Source organism: Bactrocera dorsalis, chromosome 3 (genome assembly GCF_023373825.1).
Source record: "Bactrocera dorsalis isolate Fly_Bdor chromosome 3, ASM2337382v1, whole genome shotgun sequence".
Lineage (NCBI taxonomy): Eukaryota > Metazoa > Arthropoda > Insecta > Diptera > Tephritidae > Bactrocera > Bactrocera dorsalis.
Window position 1 is genome coordinate 52832277 of NC_064305.1, and position 25000 is coordinate 52857276.

Genomic DNA, 25000 nt, shown 5'->3' on the forward strand with positions numbered 1-25000 from the left:
TTTACATCTTAATTTAGTGCTTAGTTATGGCACTTTATAGGTTAATGGCGATTTGCGCGCGTGGCAGTGGTCCGATTACGCCCATCTACGAACTCGTAATCTTTTTGTACTAAGAAACCTGCAAGTTTCATCAATATACGAGTATCTCAATTTTTTACTCAAGTTATAGCTTGCATGGACGGACGGACGGACGGTCACCCGGTTTTCAAGTTTTCCCGTCTTCCTGATCATTTATATACCCTATATTTACCTCGCTTAGTTTTAGATGATACGTACAACCGTTACGTGAACAAAACTATTATACTCTGTAGCAACAGGTTGCAAGAATATAAAAATCACGCCAAAGCCGCTCAAAAATCAACATGGGGCAGTTTTTTTTCGATATTCGTGCTTTGGTGCATCATGAATTAAGTTCGGAGGGATCAATAAAGAATTCTATTTGGTCGTATTGACGCGTTTAGGTGAGAACCTCCATCGAAAACGGCAGAAAATTGTGGAATAACAATTTATGTATTTTACACGTTTTCAGTCGATCGAAGAGATAAAACAAAATTCGCTGAAGGAGCGGAAGGCCATCTCAAAAAGTGCTTACGAAAAGTTTTCAAGGACTGGAAAAATCGTTTGCATAGGTGGCGATTATTTTTAAGGCGACAAAAAAATATTGATTAATTGTATATATTACGAAGGCTGCTATATATATTTCTGGCCTAATAATGAAAATAGGAATATTTATCAACGAAAATGTGTTTTTTTTTCGTTGGATTTGGCTCGTCTTGGAAGACTCACACGGTCGATTGCTGTTTTGTTTCGGGCTCATACGCATAGATCCATGATTCGTCACCTGTGACGATCTTATAAACGTCTTTTGAAGCACCGCGATCGTATTTTTTCAGCATTTCTTTACACCAATCCACACGAGCCTTTTTTTGAGCGATTGTGAAATTGTGTGGGATCCAACGAGAACAAACCTTTTTTACGGCCAGGTGTTCATGCAATATCGAATGTGTGCTGGTGGGAGAAATGCATAGGCATGCCTCTATTTGAAGGTATGTTACATGACGGTCTTGCATTATAAGTTCACGTACGGCATCAACGGCTGTTTTTGGACGACCTTTACGGAATTCGTCTTTGAGCGAGCGTCGGCCACGATTGAATTCGTTGTAACAGTTTTTCACAGTGCTATAGGATGGTGCTTCATAGCCATACAGAGATTTTAGTTCATCGGTGCACTCTTGTCGTGATAATCCACGTCGAAAGTTGTGAAAAATGATCGCACGAAAATGTTCACGAGTTAATTCCATTTTTTGGCCGAGATGAATTTTTTAATTCCCTGTAATTAAAACAATTCAAGATTAAATGACAAAACGTTCTGAGTGATGTTATGCTATAAAATGTCAAACTTTCCAATGAAAATGTTAGATTGCACCTGGCAACACTTAGTGTTGTCTAGTCCAGAAATATATGTATATAGCAGCCTATGCAAATATTTTGTATTTTATTTACAATTTCCGGCTACTTGTTTGTCAAAATATATACTAAAATATCAGACTTCGAAATTCATGGTATTTCTATGACTATAGTATGATAGCATGTGTTATTTATGCAATGAGGGGGCCCTTACTGAATTATTTTATACATATTCGTATAATTCCGTTTTTATAAAAATTACCTCAGTTTTAAAGTCAATTGTTAATACTTATTATATATAAAATGAATATAAAATCGAATAATTCAAAATGATATTTTATAAAGGGTGCCACGCCCACGCATAGTTGATGATGTTTCTCCAATAATATTATAATTAATTAATTTCTGGGACCCAGAGAGCACTTCCAATAGGTAAAAAAACTAGACATTTCAGCAAAATTTGTTTTATCTAATAAGTAATTACAACACATCCATAATATTCGAACGAAGAATACCATAGGATGAAAGGTTTTATATGATTTGTAGTTAAGACTATCCTTCAAAGGATATTTGACTTTCCGACAGTTATAAAATTTAATGGTCAGAAAATTGTCTTATGAGGAATTTGATTGTTAAATTGCTGATTCCAAAAATGGCTTGTTTATATGAAAACTATGTGATATTGGCCACCTAATGGTTTCGAGTGGATGGTGGCTACCAAAGCCTCCTACTCTCAGACCTCAAGGGAGTAATCGTTAGATAGAATATTCGAGGTTGAAACTTATTTCCAAGCAGAAAACCTATCCTACCACAAAAATGGTACCAATACTGTTACAAGGCATGGTATTATCGTGAAAAATAAAATCGAGTTTTTACATTAAAAGTACACGAATTTTTCCGCCAGCATTTTAATTTATGACAGATGAATGTCAAGACTTAGTCAAGATGATTTCCATATGAGAGCATCTCACTGGTCATCTTCGCAGTCATCTTCTGACAATGCGCTTTAAGTAAATCAGTCTCTACAAATGTACCTGGCATACCAAACAGCCTTAAAGGAAGCCATGACTTTGAAACCAAAATTATTTGCAATAATGTACAATGCGTGTTTAAAAGAAGGGATATTCCCCGACCCGTGGAAAGTCCAGCGATTGGTTCTACTTCCTAAACCAAAAAAGCCTCCGGAGAAACCTTCATCATATCGACCTCTGTGCATGCTTGACACAATTGGCAAAGTGTACGAAAGCCTAGTAAGAAACCGCTTGGAGGTTACAATCCAGAAAGGTGGCGGATTATCAGAAAAACAAAACGGCTTTATGAAAAAGATAAACAATGTTGTTGACACTGCGAAATCCGAAGTACATAAGTGGCAAGCGATGAAAAGGCGGAACCAAAAAAAAAATATTGCGCGCTTATTGCTCTGGAAGTAAAGAATGCCTTAACTCAGTGGGCAAACTTAACCAAAGCTCTGTATGACATACGGGAGTTAAGGAACGTATTCCTTATAATAGTATCTTATCAAAGGATCCTAAACAAACAATCACCAAAACAACATTATCTTGGAACAATAGAAGTGAACTATAAGTATAACAAACAATAACAACCCAAATAGTAATTTACTAGTAAACAACTAACATCTCAATAGTACTACGAGTATAAGTATTTATGTAAACAAACTCAAGCAAACAATATATTATATCTAAGGAAATTAACAACTAGTAATAAGTAAACATTTTAGTTAGTATAAATAGAAGTAAGAACCATGTAATAGTTAGTCTTAAGAGTATTAATAAAGAGTACACATTTCGGTGCAGCTCAAAAATATATTCTTTTGACTCATTTTTACTTCATGTAAAAATTAACAAGCGTTCCTCAATATCTTACGAAAATTATTATGGATTATTTTGAAAACAGGCGACTATTATTAGCTATTGATGAAGGCATCAAGACTACTCTATTTCTAGTGGAGTACCGTAGGGCTCGGTTCTAGGACCTCTTCTATGGAACCTAAGTCGTTAAACTTATTGCACACGCAGGCGATCTTATTGTGGCAGCAATGGCTAAGCACCTAGATGACCTCCGGAGCAAATACAATAACTGCATAAACAGAACTGGCTGAACAAATAAGTACTAGAAAAGTGAAAGAATAGGGGAATGTGAGATTCTTTGCTTGAGTAATAATATACTCAAGGCGCCAAATTTAAGGATCACGTGGAATACACTGTGGGTAAAGCGAGTAAAATCCTATACGCCTTATCTAGAATGATGGGCAATAAAGGCTGCATGCGTTGCAGCCGGCGACTTAACTTGCACAGGTAATGAAAGCGGTTCAATTATATGCCGCCCCAATATGGATACAGGCTCTAGGCATTAAAGCATATGCCAGACAAATAAGCGCAATACAAAGGCTGTCGGCACTAAAAGTATACAAGTTATCAGAGCCATCTATAGAAGCCAAACGAGAAGAGAGAGTAAAATGCTTAACTATATGACAACAGCGGTGGCAAACCTCACACGAAGAACGGTGGATAGAATGGGGACCTGAATTTCCACCTAACGCAAATGCTAAGTGCACATGGCTGATTTAGAAGCTACCTGTATAGATTCCAGCACATTAGTCGGAATTGCATTTATTCTTTTATAGCCCTCGCTTTTTAAGTAGAAGAAAAAAACTTTAAACTTCGACGACACACATATGTCATCCACTGAGAACTGAATAGCTTTCAGCGAAGCGGCAGCCTCAATCATGACAAACTGATTAGGCGTCCGTCGGTTAGTGCCATAAATGTCTTATTCGTGGGAGTAGGTCAGTTTTAGTGAATTGAAGTTCTGCACTCCGACTTTTGATACTTCACCCTACTTTAAAAAAAGATTTAAGCGGCTTCTTATATGGCACCTGGTCAACGAACATAAAAGTAACCTTTTCGCAGAAGAAATATTTTATTTGTTGAAGAAGTTTTTAATATGCAAAACAATAAAATCTACTCAAAATCTTTCAAAAGTGCAACAGAGATTATTCCAAGACGTGAAAAAGTAATTAAGCAATACAGTGTTCGATGTCGAAACCACTCAGCAGTGGCTTAAAAGCAATATGTCTGGTTTCATAGCAGCTGATGATTAGCCATCTGGGAGTCCACATATGCATCAATTGAACTACGTTTCATATATTGATCAAAATAATATATGTATATAATCAATATTTTTTCAAAGTGGATTTATTTGGTTTGGAGTGGTAATGGTAAAAGTAAAATAATTTAAACATGGTTTAAAGTGAAAAAAGCTTGTTTAAATTGCACTATTCTATAAGTACAGTTTTTAATAATAATTCGACACTGGCGCCACCTATGCAAATTTAACTGTCTCTCATATTTCGCCTAAATGGAAGTCAAGAGTTAACATAAGTAGGATGAGCAAATAAAATTGAAATATACTACATACATATATACATTAATTTGTCCATTTAGTAAATTAAATTAAATTAAATGTGAGTAAAAATTTAATATGAAAGGAAATAACAAGCTTTTTCCAACCAACTTCTTCATTTTCTCTCCTTCGATTATAAACTGCAAATGTCCAGATTCCACCCAAAACGAATTTATATTTCATAGTTTTCTGAATATACATATGTATGTACATATATTATGGTGATGTGTAGTTTTCACTGGTTGAAATTTATTCAGCACAAATTATGTGATCCTCTTGCTGCTGGTCTATCAACCTTTGGGTTATGGATAAATTATTTGGCGTTATCTTCGATACCATTTGCAAAACGACTAAAATTACCTAAAAAACTGTTATCTAACGATTTATTTCTATATATGTATGTATACGAAATTACATGTAAATAAATTCTGCTGTAACGGAAAAATCCGGTTTGAATTGCTAAACTTACGTCTGCAGACTTCGATGAATACAAAGCACGTACATACATACATATGTATGTATGTATAACAGACATACTGGTAGCAGTAGTTTGTACACTCTGATCGCCCCATCGCCCACGCATCATGTCTGACGTTCTTTAGATTCGAAACTTTCTTTTTGACTATTGGTGTAAGAAACTTACATATATAGTATGTATGTATGTATATACATATGTATATTAAATATAGTGTACAAGTATATTTAAGTGTACAACGAGTATTAACATACATATGCATGGAAGTAAGTAATGAGTTGTTACTTTAATAAAAATTTAAAATAAAGGAAAAAATAATATGTATATAATAATATTTATTCATTTTAATATGACCTGTAAATAAATTTACAGACATTCAAGGAAAACAAATGGAAACTGGCTACTTAGGCATTCGTCACAATATAATAATAACATAGTATATAAGCAAGTAAGGGTCAAATCGGGATCTCTGTAGCTTTTATGCATCCCAACGGCCACAAATGAGATGCTCCATATCCGCAAGGTATGTATATTTAAATGAAAACTTAATTTGTGAGCTTTGTAACCACCGAAATAAGTTCATCTGACCTGACAATCTTAAATGTTGTATGAACATATTCGGAAAACGAAGGTTGCTTTCTCAGTGCCAATAATCCTGTTTTAACTTTTTAGGCAATACGAGATGGCAACGACATAGCGCGAGACATTTGTGAGTATTTATTTTTGGGATATATCCCTCTCCTTGATGCGAATTGAAACTGCATTGCACTGAAAATTTTATATAATTGCGAAATGATTTCCTCAAAAACTCGTTAAAATGAAAAATGCCGTCATGAACACCCACGTAGGGCCGCTGGAAGTAATGAAGAAAAAAGTGCCGTCGATTATTTAGTATAATACGAGCTCACAAGTGTACATACATATGTATGTACGTGCTTAGGTGTTTATAAGGTGCGTGTATGCCGGAGTCGATATTTGTACATTTGCTCGCCTTCATTACGAATTGTGTATATACATGAATGAATATGTATGTTTGTAATTGCATATTGTCATTTGTAAACGAATGAAAATAAATACGTGTTTCAGCCGGTTTTGAAACGCTCGTAGGTTGCTGAGCGACACATCGCAGACACATACTCCATTTTCGTGGTATATGCACATTACAATTTATTTAATCGCTAACTCTGACTAATACCCCTTCTGGACGCCAGTAGAGGCCAGAATACTCTATAGTCGGCTACAAATGTTTAAGTAATTTTATTAATTTTCGAATATGTAATTTACTTTAAATATACGGAACATATTGCTATTAAAATCTTATATTTCGGTTTCAAGCTGACTAAACAGATATAACTAGTAAGACTATATCCCTTGCATCACAGGCTAAATAAAAACTCACATATATACAAAGATCTTGTCAAGCCAATCTGGTCTTGTAGACTCTTGGCTCAGTATGTCATATTTTCATCGACATATCAAAAGCCACTTCATCTTTGCTCCCATAGTTTGCAATTTGTAAGCTATAGTAGTATTCTCGAAAAACGAAGCACCAATTAATTAAATATTTCGAGGGGATCATTCTGTTTTGTCTCACTCCAACTAAGCAAGTCTGTTTGTAGAGAAATGCAAAACTGGTGGCTTACGGAGCGGCTATCAAACTGCCTATGGCAATAGGCCGGTCGGTTAATAATTCCGACATCTGCCAAAATCTAGCAAAAGATCGAGTCACATGTTTATGGATATTTAAAAGACCATTTGAGCTTACAGCTTAAGTGTTTCAAAGATTTTTAAGACTCTGGAGGTACATAATTATAATGGGTGACAAGAAATTGATATACGGAAGGAATTAAAGCCCCAAGAGATTCAGCACGGGACACATCTGCTCATCTATCTTTGTGGGGTCAGAACTTTCGACAGCTGTTTGCTTGGCATGATTACAGAATACTTAGATGGTTAGGCAATATTACATATACTCGGAACTTAAGTGATGCAAAGCATAAAATAGAGAATCTTCTTGAGCTCTTAATTTACTACTCAATATCTTCTACATCTGACAAAATCAGTTTCATTAGGAAGTATTTTTTAAGGAATGATTAGAAGTTCTGCAATGCATATTTTAACGTACGCGATTTCTAACTAATTTTTCAAGGGATTTCATAAATCAATAACTAAATGCTACAACACATATGTACATACATACATATGTATGTAATATATAATATTATGTTTGCATGTATTTTGCGCAGCTCCACCTAATTTCAATATTCAATGTTGATGTCTGCAACCAATTTTTTATTAAATATGCCGCTATTTCAGGTAGAGAAAAGGTTTGGCTTTAATTAAAAAAGAATAATAATAATAAACCGTGTAGGTGATGCGAAAAACTGCTTGATAAAAGTCAAAGCTTTACCATATTCGAGAACGCCAAGCAGAAAGCTGCAGACTCAATATAAAACGCGGTTGAACTGAGCTGTGTAGGTAAAGCTCTGAAACTCAGACTGACATCAAAAGAAAAACAAAAGTTTCGCATTCGACTACATAAAGCTGCCTTCACGTACACAAATACTTGTAGTGTGTATGTATGTATGCATATGCGGTATAAAATCCAAGTTGTGCGCTGCCTACACTTGTCGGCGCTTACCTACATACATACATACATACGTACATGCAAATAAGTATATAACATACATACATATGTATGTATATGCGTTTACGGAGCGACATAACGATCGTGCTTTCAGACTTGGTGCAGTGTATTGGTGTGTCAGCAGCAGTTGGGAAAGGCGAGAGGGCGGTTTTGAAGCCCACTCTGCTTTCTAAACGTAGCGATTTGTGCTGGTACGCGGCCAAAAGCTGTTCCAGCCACTAACTGAACGATCAGTTCGCTTTGGGCATTGGTACGCGTTGCACGCGATCTTCGGAAAACTGCTTGTGATTTTTAAACGATAAACGAAACGACTGACACACATCCAACAACAATAGAGTATTAACAAATTAAAAAATAGCCACAGAAAAAAGAGAGGAAAAAAATCAAAAGCTAAAAAACGTTGAATATTTTTGTAGTGGTACTTTCGGATTCTGCGCTTGAGTGTTGTGTGAGATTTTTCTTGAAATAAGTAGTGTTTGCTAGTGCTTTTAAATTGGCTATTTCATATTTACTATACTATACGAGTATATCACTTCTAACAACGTTGCCCAGTTCATCGCGTTTTTTCGTTTGCCTTTTTTATTTTTTTAACTGAAATTCGCACGCGTGTCCAATTAGTCGGATAACATAGACTGTGATCGATAAAAGACATAACGTACATATCTTCTAACATTTTCATTTTAAAAACCAACCGAATTTTGAGCTTCCTGCGAATTCATACTTGTCAAAATGGTATCGAAAGGCAGCAAGAAAAAGCAGCAAGAAATTAGTGTCAGCAACAGCAAAAATGCTGCAAGCACAAGCAGCACCACCTCTAGTTCCTCGAAAACTGTGGTGCATAGCGCTGTTACCGAGGCAGCATCAACTAGCTCGTCGGCGGTGGGAGTAACTTCGACGACGTCGCCTACGTGGACGAAAACTTCACAGACACTGCAAAAATCCGAGTCAGCGGCGAGCAACAAATCGATGCTGGCAACCACACAATCCGGCACGCAGTCGCAGTTGCAATCGAATTTGTTCAAGAGCAGCAGTAGCAGCAGCAGTCACACGGAGTCGAGGTCAGAGCAAAAGCAGCGCCGACAACAAATTGAACAGCAGCAACAGCAGCAGCAAGAACAGCTGTACGAGATCGTCAGTGACGTGGGCAGCATCGGTGGCGGCCAGTCAGCGCCAATCGCTTCCATAATGAGTGACACATTGAAATCGACGAAGGCGTCATCCTCATCTTCCTCATTTCAACAGAAATCAGAATACTATGAAGAGATCTCCAATGATTTTTCCAATGCTAAGATAATATCATCCATCGATCTGCTTGAGAGCGACAAAAAGGAACCAGTTTTTTCGGTGCCGATCGATGTCATTGAGATAGTTGGTAGCGGTAGCTCCAGCATTGGCAGCAATTACAATAAAGCTTATTTGTCCTCTTCCCAATCACAAACCGGTATCATGACAAGCACGAGCAGCTCCAATTTCGCACACATCGAGTCCGCAAGCAGTAGCAGTAAGGTCATTGATGGTGGAATTACGATCACCGATATGTCCACCGAAAATTCAAAGTCCATTTCGTCCACATCGAATACAGCAAAATCGGGCAAAGTCACATCTACAAATGTTGAAATGACATCATCGTCAAACAAGTTTTTAACGAATGATGTGAAAAACAGTAACGCCGAAGTAAACAGCTATACGTCGTATTCGACGATTGATGGCAAAGCCATTAATGGTGCTGCAACACCAGTAATAGCGCCGCTAATCACATCGCCTGCAAAAACACAACAAACGTCAACGGCATTTACGAAAAGTACACAGAGAGCAATCGATGACGACAGCCATTCCATTACCTCCACCGCCCACCACACCGAAATTACAAGTCAAGGTGATAGTACATCACTGACTGAAACAGCGAAAAACTTGAAGAGTGACGTAGTTGTAAGTGGTAGTAGTAGGCAATTGGCCTCCAATGTAACAAACAAATCGACGAAAAAGTCCTCTATAATAGAGCAAAATATCTCTGAACAAACAATTGAAGAAAGCTCGCTGAAGAAAAGCAAGAGTACGTCAAAGAAGGAAGTGTATGATGTGAAAACTAAAAGATGGACAGAGCTGAATGAAAAGACCGGCACTGGCGCTACAAACAAAAAGCAGCCAACAATCGAGCGTTACGTTAGTCGCGAATCTGACGGCACTTACAAAATTACGTATAAGAAAAAAATATTCGATCAGCGTGCGAACAAGTGGAAAATCGTCGAAGAGAAGACTGTGGACAGTGCTCATGATACTCATTACCCCGAAATAGTTGATGATGTCATCAATACGACTACCACAACGTACACAACAAAAGTATATGACACTAAGACCGGAGAGTGGAAAATCGTTGAAGAGAAATCGTTTGTGGACTCAAAAGCTTTCGTGCCAAATGACATTGTTCGTGAAATTGAAAAAGACAATACTGATGTGGCGAACATAACTACTACCACTGAAGTAACAAAGGTAATTAATTACGGCAAGGTATTTAGAAATGCATTAGGGTATGTCATATTGTTTGCTTTAACGAAAATTGGTTGATGCATTTTTAGCAATGCATGAAGAAGAATTATTAGTTATATAAAATTGTAAAATAATCATTGGTTTGAAAAAATTCTAAAACAAGGAAAAACTCTTACCTTAAACCATTTTTTCGGAGATTGTATCATTGTTTTAGATAATAGCCAAGCCAAATATTATAATTTATAGTGGTCCGGTATGGACAGTTCCGACAATTGAGCGCCTTCTTGAAGAGAAAAAGATGTGACTAAAATTTCAGAACGATATCTAAAAAACTGAGGGATTATTTCGCGTATATACAGGCAGATGGATAAGGTTAAATAAACCTAGCTCTTTATGCTGATCATTTATATGTGTATGTACATACATATGTGTATGTATGTACATATGTACATACATGTGTCTATGCTATACTTTACAGCGTATCCGACGTACCCTTTTGCGTGTTAGAAACATCGTGAAAAAACTAAATATGCCCTGTTCAGTGTATAAAAATTATCAAAAAGAAGCGAATATGTGTTTCTGATTTGCTTATTTGAATCTTTACATCCGATGTAGGGTAACTGAATAAAATTTTCATTGCCCAAAAAAGTGCACCCTAATGTCCTATTTTCACTAAAAAACTGCTGTGCTGAGAAAAGTTTACTACCACTCGTAATTGTTGTCAAAATTCAAATGAGCAACTGAGAGACCTCTCGAACACGTTGACGCAAACAAACAAATGAGCAATATATGTACATACGGTCGGTCATTGCAAAAGTAGTGTAACTCCATAATATAAAAAATGTATTTCTTTTTCATAATGGGCTCACAATTTATCATATCTTACAATACAGAAGTGAAGCAATCCCACTAGTATCACTGCAGCTTCATAGATGTGGCTATTAGTTTAACCAAGGAACAAATGTGTATCGTTATTCACAATAAAAGTGACGTAAGTCCGGAGTTGCTCAAAACTTAAATGCAAGAAGTTAGTTCGCTATTTCAATGAACGACGCATATACATATGTATGTACATACATATATACTTATCTACGTACCTACACAAATATGTATGTATGAATGCAACCTTTGCAAGCATTCAAATATTTACACATTCCATCGCGTGTTGCTAAACCCGCTTTGAACTCACCTTGCCTCTGTACGTATGTATGTATGTACATATACATGCATTAGTACATGTGTTTGTACATATGTATGTGAATTCAGAATGTATAATATTTTAAAGATACTAAAAACACAAACAATTAATCTATTTCCTTATGCATGCCTTTATTAAAATATGCATTATATTTCAACAGACAAACATACATACATACATACATACATATGGTATATATGTACATAAATATGTATGCACACACAAACAGCTTTGAGTCACAATATCAGTAAGATATAAGCTTTTGGCTTATTGGAATAAATTAGCAGCAAATAGTAAGCAAATATTTTGGCGTAATTACTTGAAGCGACCGGCCAAAGTTCCTAATTTATCGCATAAACTGAGTGAAAATAAAAGTATGAATTATAAATGACAAAAGTTGGTACTGAATGAAAATTGACTTCAGCATTTGAATCTTCATTGTTTAAAGCGATGTGTTTGCCCGCGGATCCTTGCTATTTGTTGGCTTAGATCTGTGTACTCTGTCAGGACTATAAACGAGTCAGACAAAAAGTCATACAGCGATCACTCATGTTTGTACAAAAGTTTTTCGTATTGCTATCGAGAACCAAGTTCATGTTGCCGTTGTCAAAAACAAAAAATTGCTTTGAGCGGGAGGATAAGCAATTCAATGCGTTATGTTTGGTGTTGAGAAATTTTTCAAAGTTTGCTCAAAAATTTGTTTTTTACAGTTTCCGAAAAAAGCTTTGAGTTTTTTGTAAACCACTATTGTACTCGTATACTTGAACCGAAACAAAAATTCGATATTTCAAACGAATTTATTTGCTATCGCTTTTTTTAAGAAGAATGAAAGATTTTAGATTTTGTTTTTGAGTCGGTGAATTTCTTTACGTAAGTTTTTGTAAATGAAGAAAAATGTTTTGGGAGCCTCTTTATGCTATTTATTGGCAATTAAATATTAATAGACGAAGCAGTTGTTTACTCTATTGTATAGTAAATTCAGGGTAGGCTCGTCTATGTAGGCAAGTTAAGCAGTTGCCTAGGGCGCAAGAAATTGCTTAGGGCGGCATTTTGGAAAATTTTCTTTACACATTTTATTTATGTATATTCATATATTTTTTGATTTACATAAAAATAATTTACAAAATTACTTAATATACATAATATGTATATAGAAGTCATTGTTTCATAATTTCACATGCTAATACAAATTATAATATAATAGTATTAATATTTTATTTTTTTAATAGTAACACTTAGTAGTTGATGTATGGTGTACATTGCTATGCGTTTACTATGAGTAATTAACTTTTTTATTGTGCTACTAATTATAATAATTTTTTAATAACTATGGCCGTTACTACGGTTTTCAACCGAACTGAGTTTTGGTTGATGGTTTGAAATTCGGTATTATCGGTCTCAATTCAACCAGTCCAAAAATGTCGGTTAACATCATTCGAATGGCCTCCACGAGTTCTTTTGCAGGAACGAATTCGATGAACCCAATTTCGAGCACCTTTTCCACTAAATCAAGTAGTATGCCATGAATAGCACGTTCAATATTGACTTCTAAAACTTAAATAGAATCTGTTTTTTTACTAAAGGCCAATGTCTTCAAATAATCCCACAAGAAGTAGTCTAATGGTGTTAAATCATTTCTTGCAATAATTGAATCTCCAAACTTTTTCCGCAATAATTTGGGTGTTGTACATGTTTCGTTGCATGTAGCCCCATCATATTGGAACCAGATATTATCAAGATAAATTTCTTTCAATTGCGGCCATAAAAAAATGGTTTACATCGATCTATACCAATTTCCATTGACAGTAGCGGTATCACCAGCTACTTTTCGAAAGAAGTACGGACCGATGATTCTACCAAGTCAAAAACCACATCAAACTGTGAATTTAGGTGAGTTAATGCTTGTTCTTGAATAATTTGTGGATCTTCTTCAGATGAAATTGAGCCTCATCGGAGAAGATGATTTTCTTAAAAAATCGTTATCGTTTTCAAGTTTTTCCAAAAATTAACAAATTCACTACAGTGGTGCAATGGCTTCAGTTCTTGGGTGAGAACAGTTTTATACGGATGCACGCCCAAATCCTTTATCAAAAATTTTGTGGCAGTCCCAAACAAATTGCGAGTTTCAGCATTACTTGTCTGAACGGCAGCAATATTTTCATTACTTCGAGCGATTCTTTGTCTTATTGGCGCTTGAACATTATGTAAAAAAAATGTACGTACGAAATTTTCAACAATTCGACGAATCGCGAGTATAGGTGGACGATTATTACGAAGATAAAATGGCAAAAGCGCACGAAAAGTTGGAATTAGACAACCATTATTTTGATAATGAAATTGATTAATTTGTAAACGTTGTTCCTGCGTGCCACGATGAAATTGTAAATGAAAAATGTAAATTGTAAAATTAAAAAAAAAATATACAGATCATGATATAATAAAAATGGCCGAAACGACCCTTAGAAATCATATCATCCCTATTGAAAAATTGTTAATATACAAAAAATTACATCTACAGGAAACCGAAAAGTTAAAAATGACTTTGTTGAGCCTAAGGTATGGTCTAATTGAATTACAGAATGCTTGAGAATATGGTGTCACGCAATTTTATTATAGTTAAGTCCATTAGAATACGGAAATCAATGAATGTAGTGCAAAAAAAAAAAAAAAATGATGGTTCTTCTAAGTTCGGTACAGCTTTAATAGTTTATAAGATATATACATTAAACCATTAAGAGGGTAAGGCCCTCTTTTCAAAATTTGTTAAGTCCAGTTGCCTCTCCCTACTGCGATTTTTGGAACCAGATTTTTGTTTCATTGCTCATTTGTGACCTAGTGGGCGTGACGGATGTTCAGTTATGCGTATTTAAAATACCAACCTCTCTATTTCACTATCAGCTGGCTTGCACGCGGATTTGTTAAACAATTAGACGACACAACGATTCGAGATAAAACATGCCACAAATAGTGCTCCTTACATATGGCACCTTTCAAATGGTCCAAGCGCTCAATACTTCCGGTGCCCATTCACCGAATAAAATGAATTCTATCCCATTTTAACGAGAACATGAATATATATGTATCAATGAATGTAATTCAGTTCATGCAAAAATTGATAAAATTGGTCCTGAACTGCTCTGTAAGCTATCTCAATCAAACGAAGCGATACAAATAATGTCGTAATGCGGTATATAGCTTCTGTGCTTTAGCTTTGGCTTATCTGTTTTTTTTTGTCACCTAAAATTCAAAATAACATAACACCTCTTCTCATAAGTTTACAGGCAAAGGAAAAACGACATAAACCACTTATATTGAAAAAATATTTTGGTTATAAAATGGTTACATATTGGTTATATCTGACAACGCCAGGTGAACATTTTATGCTGCATATATTGTATTACGAGTATGTAGTTAATCGTAAGCAATAATAAACTCAGTTTCAATTTTTTTTAATGATACATTGTTTTGCATTTTAGGTGACGATATAGTACATACTTGTATGTATATAAAACGTTCTCAACTCGGTATATAGTTGTCGTATTGAAACCTAAGCTCACCTATACTTCAAATATTTTGTTTACTAAGATTAATTAATTACATAGTACATAACCATTATATGCTGGGGTGAAAGCTAAGTTTTGGGCGGATGCAAATAATCCTTTTTAACAGCTATTTGTAAATACACTTCAAATCGAAGTAATTACCAATTTGTAAAAATTTGTTTAACAATGTTTCAGATATTTGATGCCAGCTTGAACGATTGGCGAGTCCTAGATGAGAAAACGCATACCGATGTGATTGAAAGAATCGTTGAAACGCCCAAAAAGACAATTTATATTGACGAATTTGTTGAAATCGAAAAAAATGTGCAGATAACAGAAGACAGTGAAAATATAACCAATGAACGTACTAACACATCAAAACGCAAAGATATTACCACAAATATATACGATGAAGTTGACGACGTTAAGAGAGAAAAGCTGACTACTAGCGACTCAAGAATCGTAAGGCACAAAACTTTTTGTTTGAATATGAGAATTGAACTTATAATATTTATACTCGTATTCTAGCGTGGAGTCGATAAAAAAGAAACGTTTGGTTCAAAGCATACAGAGATGTGTATTTGCGAAATCTGCACTTGTGGGTAAGCAATATAAATAATTAGTTTTTAGAAATGTTGGTTTTCTATAATTGGCTTTACATTCGCATTTTATATCAAAATATCAAACATACTCATTTCAGTCGCCACCATTGTGCTTCAAGCGTTAAGAAGACGGATGCTATTATAGAGACTATAGGTAAAGTCTACTTGTACTATATATATTTCCTTTGTTTGAATTATGAACTGCGTTTTTTGTTAATTAATAGATTTGCTGGACGAATCTCAAACGCGAATAAGGTCCAACACTTGGTCTAAAAAGGATCTAGAAGAATCTCGATTAAAACTTTTGTACGACATTGACGAGCAAGTCACTTTAATAAAACCCGAGGACAATTTGAAACCTGAGGGAGAATTTATAGTTCCCGAGAAAATTCCATTCCAACCAGCTGAAAGAACGGAACGCATAATTAGAAAAGACAACTTGCGCAGTGAAGGAGAAATGACATTTACGGAAAAAGAGGAATATCAATATGTAATAAGGCCTCTGCCAGTCAAACCCACTGATAACCTCAAATCTGAAGGTGAATTTTATATACCAGAAAAAACAACATATGTTCCAGCAGAAAAACCTACTCAAATTAAATACAAAGACAACTTAAAACCGGAAGGAGAATTCTACACTCCCGACAAACCAGTCTATCAATCAACAGAACGCCCGTTACAAAAGAAACCAGAGGACAATCTCCGCCCTGAAGGTGAATTCATAGTGCCGGAAAAGATCTCATATACACCAGCGGAACAGACAACACGAATAATAAGAAAAGACAATCTCAAAACAGAAGGAGAAATGACATTTGACGTAAAAGAAGAATACACATTTGTGAGTAGGCCGGAACAAATCAAACCAATTGATAATCTTAAACCAGAAGGAGAGTTTTACACTCCCGAAAAACCTGGGTTTAGGCCTGCTGAACGTCCTATTCAGAAGAAGATAGAAGATAATTTGAGGCCAGAAGGAGACTTCTATAAACCAGAAAAAGTCATGTATCATCCAGGAGAACGTCCAACACCAGTTAGACCGGAGGATAACCTTCGACCTGAAGGAGAATTTTATACGCCTGAGAAACCCGGATTTAAACCTGCTGAACGTCCTACACAAACGAAACCAGAGGACAATTTGAAACCAGAAGGAGAATTCTATAAACCAGAGAAAATAAAATACCAACCAGGAGAGCGTCCCACACAAGTAAGACATGCTGACAATTTGCAACCAGAAGGCGAGTTTTACACTCCAGAAAAACCTGGATTTAGCCCTGCTGAACGTCCAGCTCAGAAGAAACCAGAAGACAACCTGAGACCAGAAGGAGAATTCTATACACCCGAAAAAGCAAAGTTTCAACCAGGAGAACGTCCTACACAAGTTAGACCAGAGGACAACCTTCGCCCTGAGGGAGAATTTTACACTCCAGAAAAACCTGGATATAGGCCGGCAGAACGTCCAACTCAGAAACGACCAGAGGATAATTTGAAGCCAGAAGGTGATTTCTATTCACCAGAGAAACCCAAGTTCCAACCTGGAGAGCGGCCCACACAAGTACGCCATGCTGACAATTTGCGACCCGAAGGCGAATTTTACACCCCTGAGAAGCCGGGATTTAGACCAGCTGAACGTCCAACTCAAAAGAAGCCAGAAGATAATTTGAGACCAGAAGGAGAGTTCTATGCACCAGAAAAAACAAAGTTTCAACCAGGAGAACGTCCAACACAAGTTAAGCCAGAGGACAACCTTAGACCAGAGGGTGAGTTCTACACTCCTGAAAAACCTGGGTTTAGACCTGCTGAACGTCCGACTCAGAAGAAACCTGAAGATAATTTGAGACCAGAAGGCGAATTTTACACTCCTGAGAAGCCCGGATTTAGACCAGCTGAACGTCCAACTCAAAAGAAGCCAGAAGATAATTTGAGACCAGAAGGCGAATTCTATACACCAGAAAAGACAAAGTTTCAACCAGGAGAACGTCCTACACAAGTTAGACCAGAGGACAACCTTAGGCCTGAGGGTGAGTTTTACACTCCTGAAAAACCAGGATATAAGCCAGCAGAACGTCCAACTCAGAAACGGCCAGAGGATAATTTGAAGCCAGAAGGTGATTTCTATTCACCAGAGAAACCAAAGTTCCAACCTGGAGAGCGTCCCACACAAGTTAGACATGCTGACAACTTGCGACCTGAAGGCGAATTTTACACTCCTGAGAAGCCCGGATTTAGACCAGCTGAACGTCCAACTCAAAAGAAGCCAGAAGATAATTTGAGACCAGAAGGAGAGTTCTATGCACCAGAAAAAACGAAGTTTCAACCAGGAGAACGTCCAACACAAGTTAAACCAGAGGACAACCTTCGCCCTGAGGGTGAATTTTACACTCCCGAAAAACCTGGATTTAGGCCTGCTGAACGTCCAGTTCAGAAGAAACCAGAAGATAATTTGAGACCAGAAGGCGAGTTCTATAAACCAGAAAAGACAGGGTTCCAACCAGGAGAACGTCCTACACAAGTTAGACCAGAGGACAACCTTCGCCCTGAGGGAGAATTTTACACTCCCGAAAAACCTGGATTTAGGCCTGCTGAACGTCCAGTTCAGAAAAAACCAGAAGATAATTTGAGACCAGAAGGCGAGTTCTATAAACCAGAAAAGACAAAGTTCCAACCAGGAGAACGTCCTACACAAGTTAGACCAGAGGACAACCTTCGCCCTGAGGGAGAATTTTACACTCCCGAAAAACCTGGATTTAGACCTGCTGAACGTCCAGTTCAGAAAAAACCAGAAGATAATTTGAGACCAGAAGGCGAGTTCTATACACCAGAAAAGACAAAGTTCCAACCAGGAGAGCGTCCCACACAAGTTAGACCAGAGGACAACCTTCGCCCTGAGGGTGAATTTTACACTCCCGAAAAACCTGGATATAGGCCTGCTGAACGTCCAGTTCAGAAAAAACCAGAAGATAATTTGAGACCAGAAGGCGAATTCTATACACCAGAAAAAACGAAGTTTCAACCAGGAGAACGTCCAACACAAGTTAGACCAGAGGACAACCTTCGCCCTGAGGGAGAATTTTACACTCCTGAAAAACCAGGATATAAGCCAGCAGAACGTCCAACTCAGAAACGGCCAGAAGATAATTTGAAGCCAGAAGGTGATTTCTATTCACCAGAAAAACCTAAGTTCCAACCTGGAGAGCGTCCCACACAAGTTAGACATGCTGACAACTTGCGACCTGAAGGCGAATTTTACACTCCTGAGAAGCCCGGATTTAGACCAGCTGAACGTCCAACTCAAAAGAAGCCAGAAGATAATTTGAGACCAGAAGGAGAGTTCTATGCACCAGAAAAAACGAAGTTTCAACCAGGAGAACGTCCAACACAAGTTAAACCAGAGGACAACCTTCGCCCTGAGGGTGAATTTTACACTCCCGAAAAACCTGGATTTAGGCCTGCTGAACGTCCAGTTCAGAAGAAACCAGAAGATAATTTGAGACCAGAAGGCGAGTTCTATACACCAGAAAGGACAAAGTTCCAACCAGGAGAGCGTCCCACACAAGTTAGACCAGAGGACAACCTTCGCCCTGAGGGTGAATTTTACACTCCCGAAAAACCTGGATTTAGGCCTGCTGAACGTCCAGTTCAGAAGAAACCAGAAGATAATTTGAGACCAGAAGGCGAGTTCTATAAACCAGAAAAGACAAAGTTCCAACCAGGAGAACGTCCTACACAAGTTAGACCAGAGGACAACCTTCGCCCTGAGGGAGAATTTTACACTCCAGAAAAACCTGGATATAGGCCAGCAGAACGCCCAACTCAGAAACGGCCAGAAGATAATTTGAAGCCAGAAGGTGATTTCTATTCACCAGAAAAACCTAAGTTCCAACCTGGAGAACGTCCCACACAAGTACGACATGCTGACAATTTGCGACCAGAAGGAGAATTTTACACTCCTGAGAAGCCAGGATTTAGACCAGCTGAACGTCCAACTCAAAAGAAGCCAGAAGATAATTTGAGACCAGAAGGAGAGTTCTATGCACCAGAAAAAACAAAGTTTCAACCAGGAGAACGTCCAACACAAGTTAGACCAGAGGACAACCTTCGCCCTGAGGGTGAATTTTACACTCCCGAAAAACCTGGATTTAGGCCTGCTGAACGTCCAGTTCAGAAGAAACCAGAAGATAATTTGAGACCAGAAGGCGAGTTCTATACACCAGAAAAGACAAAGTTCCAACCAGGAGAACGTCCAACACAAGTTAGACCAGAGGACAACCTTCGCCCTGAGGGTGAATTTTACACTCCCGAAAAACCTGAATTTAGACTTGCTGAACGTCCAGTTCAGAAGAAACCAGAAGATAATTTGAGACCAGAAGGCGAGTTCTATAAACCAGAAAAGACAAAGTTCCAACCAGGAGAGCGTCCTACACAAGTTAGACCAGAGGACAACCTTAGGCCTGAGGGTGAATTTTACACTCCCGAAAAACCTGGATTTAGGCCTGCTGAACGTCCAGTTCAGAAGAAACCAGAAGATAATTTGAGACCAGAAGGCGAGTTCTATAAACCAGAAAAGACAAAGTTCCAACCAGGAGAACGTCCTACACAAGTTAGACCAGAGGACAACCTTCGCCCTGAGGGAGAATTTTACACTCCCGAAAAACCTGGATTTAGACCTGCTGAACGTCCAGTTCAGAAGAAACCAGAAGATAATTTGAGACCAGAAGGCGAGTTCTATACACCAGAAAAGACAAAGTTCCAACCAGGAGAGCGTCCAACACAAGTTAGACCAGAGGACAACCTTAGGCCTGAGGGCGAATTTTACACTCCAGAAAAACCTGGATATAGGCCAGCAGAACGTCCAACTCAGAAACGGCCTGAAGACAACTTGAAACCAGAAGGAGAGTTCTATAAACACGAGAAACCCACTTATCAACCCGCCGAACGTCCAACGCAAAAGAAACCTATAGATAATTTGAAGCCCGAAGGCGAGTTTCTTGTTCCGGAAAAAGAAATGTATAAACCAGCTGAAAAAATTGAACGTGTAATTAGAACGGACAACTTACGCACAGAAGGTGAAATGACATTCGAAACAAAAGAAGAATATCAGTTTGTTATTAGGCCCAATCAAGTGAAACCCACTGATAATCTAAAGCCAGAAGGCCAGTTTTATGCTCCAGAGAAATCTATATATAAGCCAGCTGAAAAACCTTTACAAATCAGACACGAAGATAATTTAAAACCCGAAGGCGAATTCTATACTCCACAAAAACCAGGTTTCACACCCGCAGAGCGTCCAATTCAAAAGCGACCAGAAGATAATTTGCGTCCAGAAGGTGAGTTTTATGTACCAGACAAGCAGGAATTTAAGGCTGCTGAAAGACCTACTCAATTGAAACCTGAAGATAACTTAAGACCGGAAGGCGAGTTCATGATTCCCGAAAAAGAAATATATAAACCCGCCGAAAAAATTCTTCGTGTAATAAGGAAAGACAACTTGCGGTCAGAAGGGGAAATTATTTTTGAAAAGAAAGAAGAATATCAATTTGTAAATAGACCAGAGCAAGTGAAACCGGTAGATAATCTTAGACCGGAAGGGGAATTCTATACCCCAGAAAAACCAAAATACCAACCTGCTGAAAAGCCAGTGCAAATTCGACATAAGGATAATTTAAAACCGGAGGGTGAATTCTATACACCCGAGAAACCTGGTTTTGAACCTGTGGAACGCCCAACTCAGAAAAAACCGCAAGACAATTTGAGACAGGAGGGAGAGTTTTATGCTCCTGATAAACCAGACTACCAGTCCGCCGACCGACCTATTGCAAAGAAACCTGAGGACAATTTAAGACCAGAAGGTGAATTCACTATCCCGCAGAAAACACCTTACCAACCAGCGGAAAAAGTCGAACGTATTGTTAGAAAGGATAACTTGCGATCAGAGGGTGAGATGACTTTTGAAACAAAGGAAGAATATCAGTTTGTTGTTAGGCCAGAGCAATTGAAACCCACTGATAATCTAAAACCGGAAGGCGAATTCTATGCTCCGGATAAACCGAAGTATCAGCCAGCCGAAAAGCCATTGATTATTAGACGTGAAGATAATTTGAAACCGGACGGGGAGTTTTATAAACCACAAAAAGTCGATTTTGTTCCAGCAGATCGCCCTTCTCCAGTCAAGCATGAAGACAACCTTAAACCAGAAGGGGAATTTTATACACCTGAAAAACCTGGTTACCGGCCGGCGGAGAGGCCAACTCAAAAAAAACCTCTTGATAATTTACGACCTGAAGGAGAGTTCACTGTTCCAGAGAAAACCACTTACACTCCAGCTGAAAAAACAAAACGAATAATCAGAAAAGATAACTTACGAACTGAAGGGGAGATGATATTTGAAGTAAAAGAAGATTATCAATTTGTTAATAGACCTGAGCAAGTCAAACCTATTGATAACCTTAAACCAGAGGGAGAATTTTACACTCCAGAAAAGCCAACGTATCAAGTTTCAGAACGACCTTCCCAAATTAAACCTGAGGATAATTTGAGACCCGAAGGTGCGTTTACAGTACCAGAGAAGTTGGTATACAAACCGGCTGAAAAGGTTCAACGTATCATAAGAAAAGACAATCTCCGCACAGAAGGTGAAATGAATTTTGAAAGAAAAGAAGAATATACGTTTGTCATAAGACCTGATCAGATTAAACCCACTGATAATCTCAAACCCGAGGGTGATTTCTATACTCCCGAAAAATCAAAATATCTGCCAGCTGAGACTCCGATAGTTATTAGACGTGAAGACAACTTAAAGCCTGAAGGTGAGTTTTATATACCAGAGAAAACAAATTATAGGCCCGCAGAGCGTCCAATACAAAAGAAGCCTGAAGATAATCTTCGAACAGAAGGCGAGTTTTATTCTCCAGAAAAATCCGATTACATACCCGCCGAACGACCTACTCAGAAGAAGCCAAAAGATAATTTACGTCCTGAGGGCGAGTTTTACACACCTGAAAAGCCTAGTTACAGGTCAGCAGAAAAAGTTGAACGTATTATTAGGAAGGACAACCTACGCACCGAAGGTGAAATGACTTTCGAAACAAAAGAAAAATATGAATTTGTTAGCAGGCCGGAGCAAGTGAAACCTACTGACAATTTAAAGCCAGAAGGAGAGTTTTATACCCCAGAAAAACCAAAATTCCAACCTGGCGAGCGGCCGTCACAAGTAAAGCATACAGACAATCTACGGCCTGAGGGAGAGTTTTATACACCAGAGAAACCTGGGTATAAGCCCGCCGAACGTCCCACACAGAAGCGGCCGGAGGATAATTTGAAGCCTGAAGGAGAATTTTATTCTTCAGAAAAGCCCAAATACCAGCCCGGTGAGCGGCCATCACAAGTAAAGCATGCAGACAATCTACGGCCTGAGGGAGAATTTTATATACCAGAGAAACCTGGGTATAAACCAGCCGAACGCCCCACACAGAAGCGTCCGGAGGATAATTTGAAGCCTGAAGGAGAATTTTATTCTCCGGATAAACCAAAATTCCAACCCGGAGAGCGTCCATCACAAGTAAAGCATGCAGACAATCTTCGGCCTGAGGGAGAATTTTATACACCAGAGAAACCTGGGTATAAACCAGCCGAACGTCCCGTACAGAAGCGTCCGGAGGATAATTTGAAGCCTGAAGGTGAATTTTATTCTCCGGATAAACCAAAATTCCAATCCGGAGAACGTCCATCACAAGTAAAACATGCAGACAATCTACGGCCTGAGGGAGAATTTTATACACCAGAGAAACCTGGGTATAAACCAGCCGAACGTCCCGTACAGAAGCGTCCGGAGGATAATTTGAAGCCTGAAGGTGAATTTTATTCTCCAGAAAAGCCCAAATTCCGCCACGGTGAGCGACCGTCACAAGTAAAGCATGCAGATAATCTACGGCCTGAGGGAGAGTTTTATACACCAGAGAAACCTGGGTATAAACCCGCCGAACGTCCTGTACAGAAGCGTCCGGAGGATAATTTGAAGCCTGAAGGAGAATTTTATTCTCCGGATAAACCAAAATTCCAATCCGGAGAACGTCCATCACAAGTAAAGCATGCAGACAATCTACGGCCTGAGGGAGAATTTTATACACCAGAGAAACCTGGGTATAAACCCGCCGAACGTCCTGTACAGAAGCGTCCGGAGGATAATTTGAAGCCTGAAGGAGAATTTTATTCTCCAGAAAAGCCCAAATTCCGACCTGGTGAGCGACCATCTCAAGTAAAGCATGCAGACAATCTACGGCCTGAGGGAGAATTTTATACACCAGAGAAACCTGGGTATAAACCCGCCGAACGTCCCACACAGAAGCGTCCGGAGGATAATTTGAAGCCTGAAGGAGAATTTTATTCTCCAGAAAAGCCTAAATTCCGACCTGGTGAGCGACCATCTCAAGTAAAGCATGCAGACAATCTACGGCCTGAGGGAGAATTTTATACACCAGAGAAACCTGGGTATAAACCTGCCGAACGTCCTGTTCCGAAAAAGCCACAAGATAATCTCAAATCAGAGGGACACATTTATGTACCAGAAAAAACTGCCTTTATACCTGCTGAAAAAAGTGAGCGCATTATTAGAAAGGACAACCTTCGTACGGAAGGAGAAATTATATTTACCGAGAAAAAGGAATACGAGTTTGTTAAAAAGCCGGATCAAATAAAACCTACAGATAACCTAAGACCTGAAGGCGAATTTTATAAAGTGGAGAAGCCTTCATACAAGTCTGGTGAACGGCCTGTAGTGAAAAAACCCAAAGACAATTTAAAAGTGGAGGGTGAATTTACCGCACCCGAGAAAACATCATTTAAGCCCGCCGAGAAAACAAAACGCATTATCCGAAAAGATAATTTACACATGGAAGGAGAAATGACGTTTGCAGAGAAAAATCAGTATCAGTATGTAAATAGGCCCGAAAAGGTTGTACCCTCTGATAATTTAAGAACGGAGGGTGAATTTTACACTCCTGATAAACCCGGATTTAAACCGGCTGAAAAAGTGAGACGAGTCATTCACAAAGATAATTTAAGAATGGAGGGGGAGATGACCTTTACAGAAACGGAGAAACACGTGGGTGTTAAGAGACCAGAAAAAATTGTGCCGCGTAATAACCTTAAACCTGAAGGCACTTTCTACAGTAAGGAAAAACAGCAATATCAGCCGGCTGAGCGTCCAAAACAAGTAAAACCCGA

General features: G+C 38.2%; 2 protein-coding genes across 2 annotated transcripts in view; both read left to right on the forward strand.

Annotated features, from left to right (window-relative positions):
• LOC125777085 (uncharacterized) overlaps nt 1–25000 on the forward strand; it is a 212686-nt gene that overhangs the window by 48582 nt on the left and 139104 nt on the right. The gene's annotated exons all lie outside the window — the stretch shown is intronic.
• Nucleotides 8146–24997, forward strand: LOC105225424 (uncharacterized; the record flags this gene model as incomplete). The annotated part of the gene is given in 7 exon segments (XM_049450973.1): nt 8146–10442; nt 15375–15641; nt 15708–15781; nt 15880–15935; nt 16006–17277; nt 17887–23628; nt 23803–24997. Coding segments are annotated over 7 exon segments (10367 nt in total), but the record flags the coding sequence as incomplete, so codon positions are not given.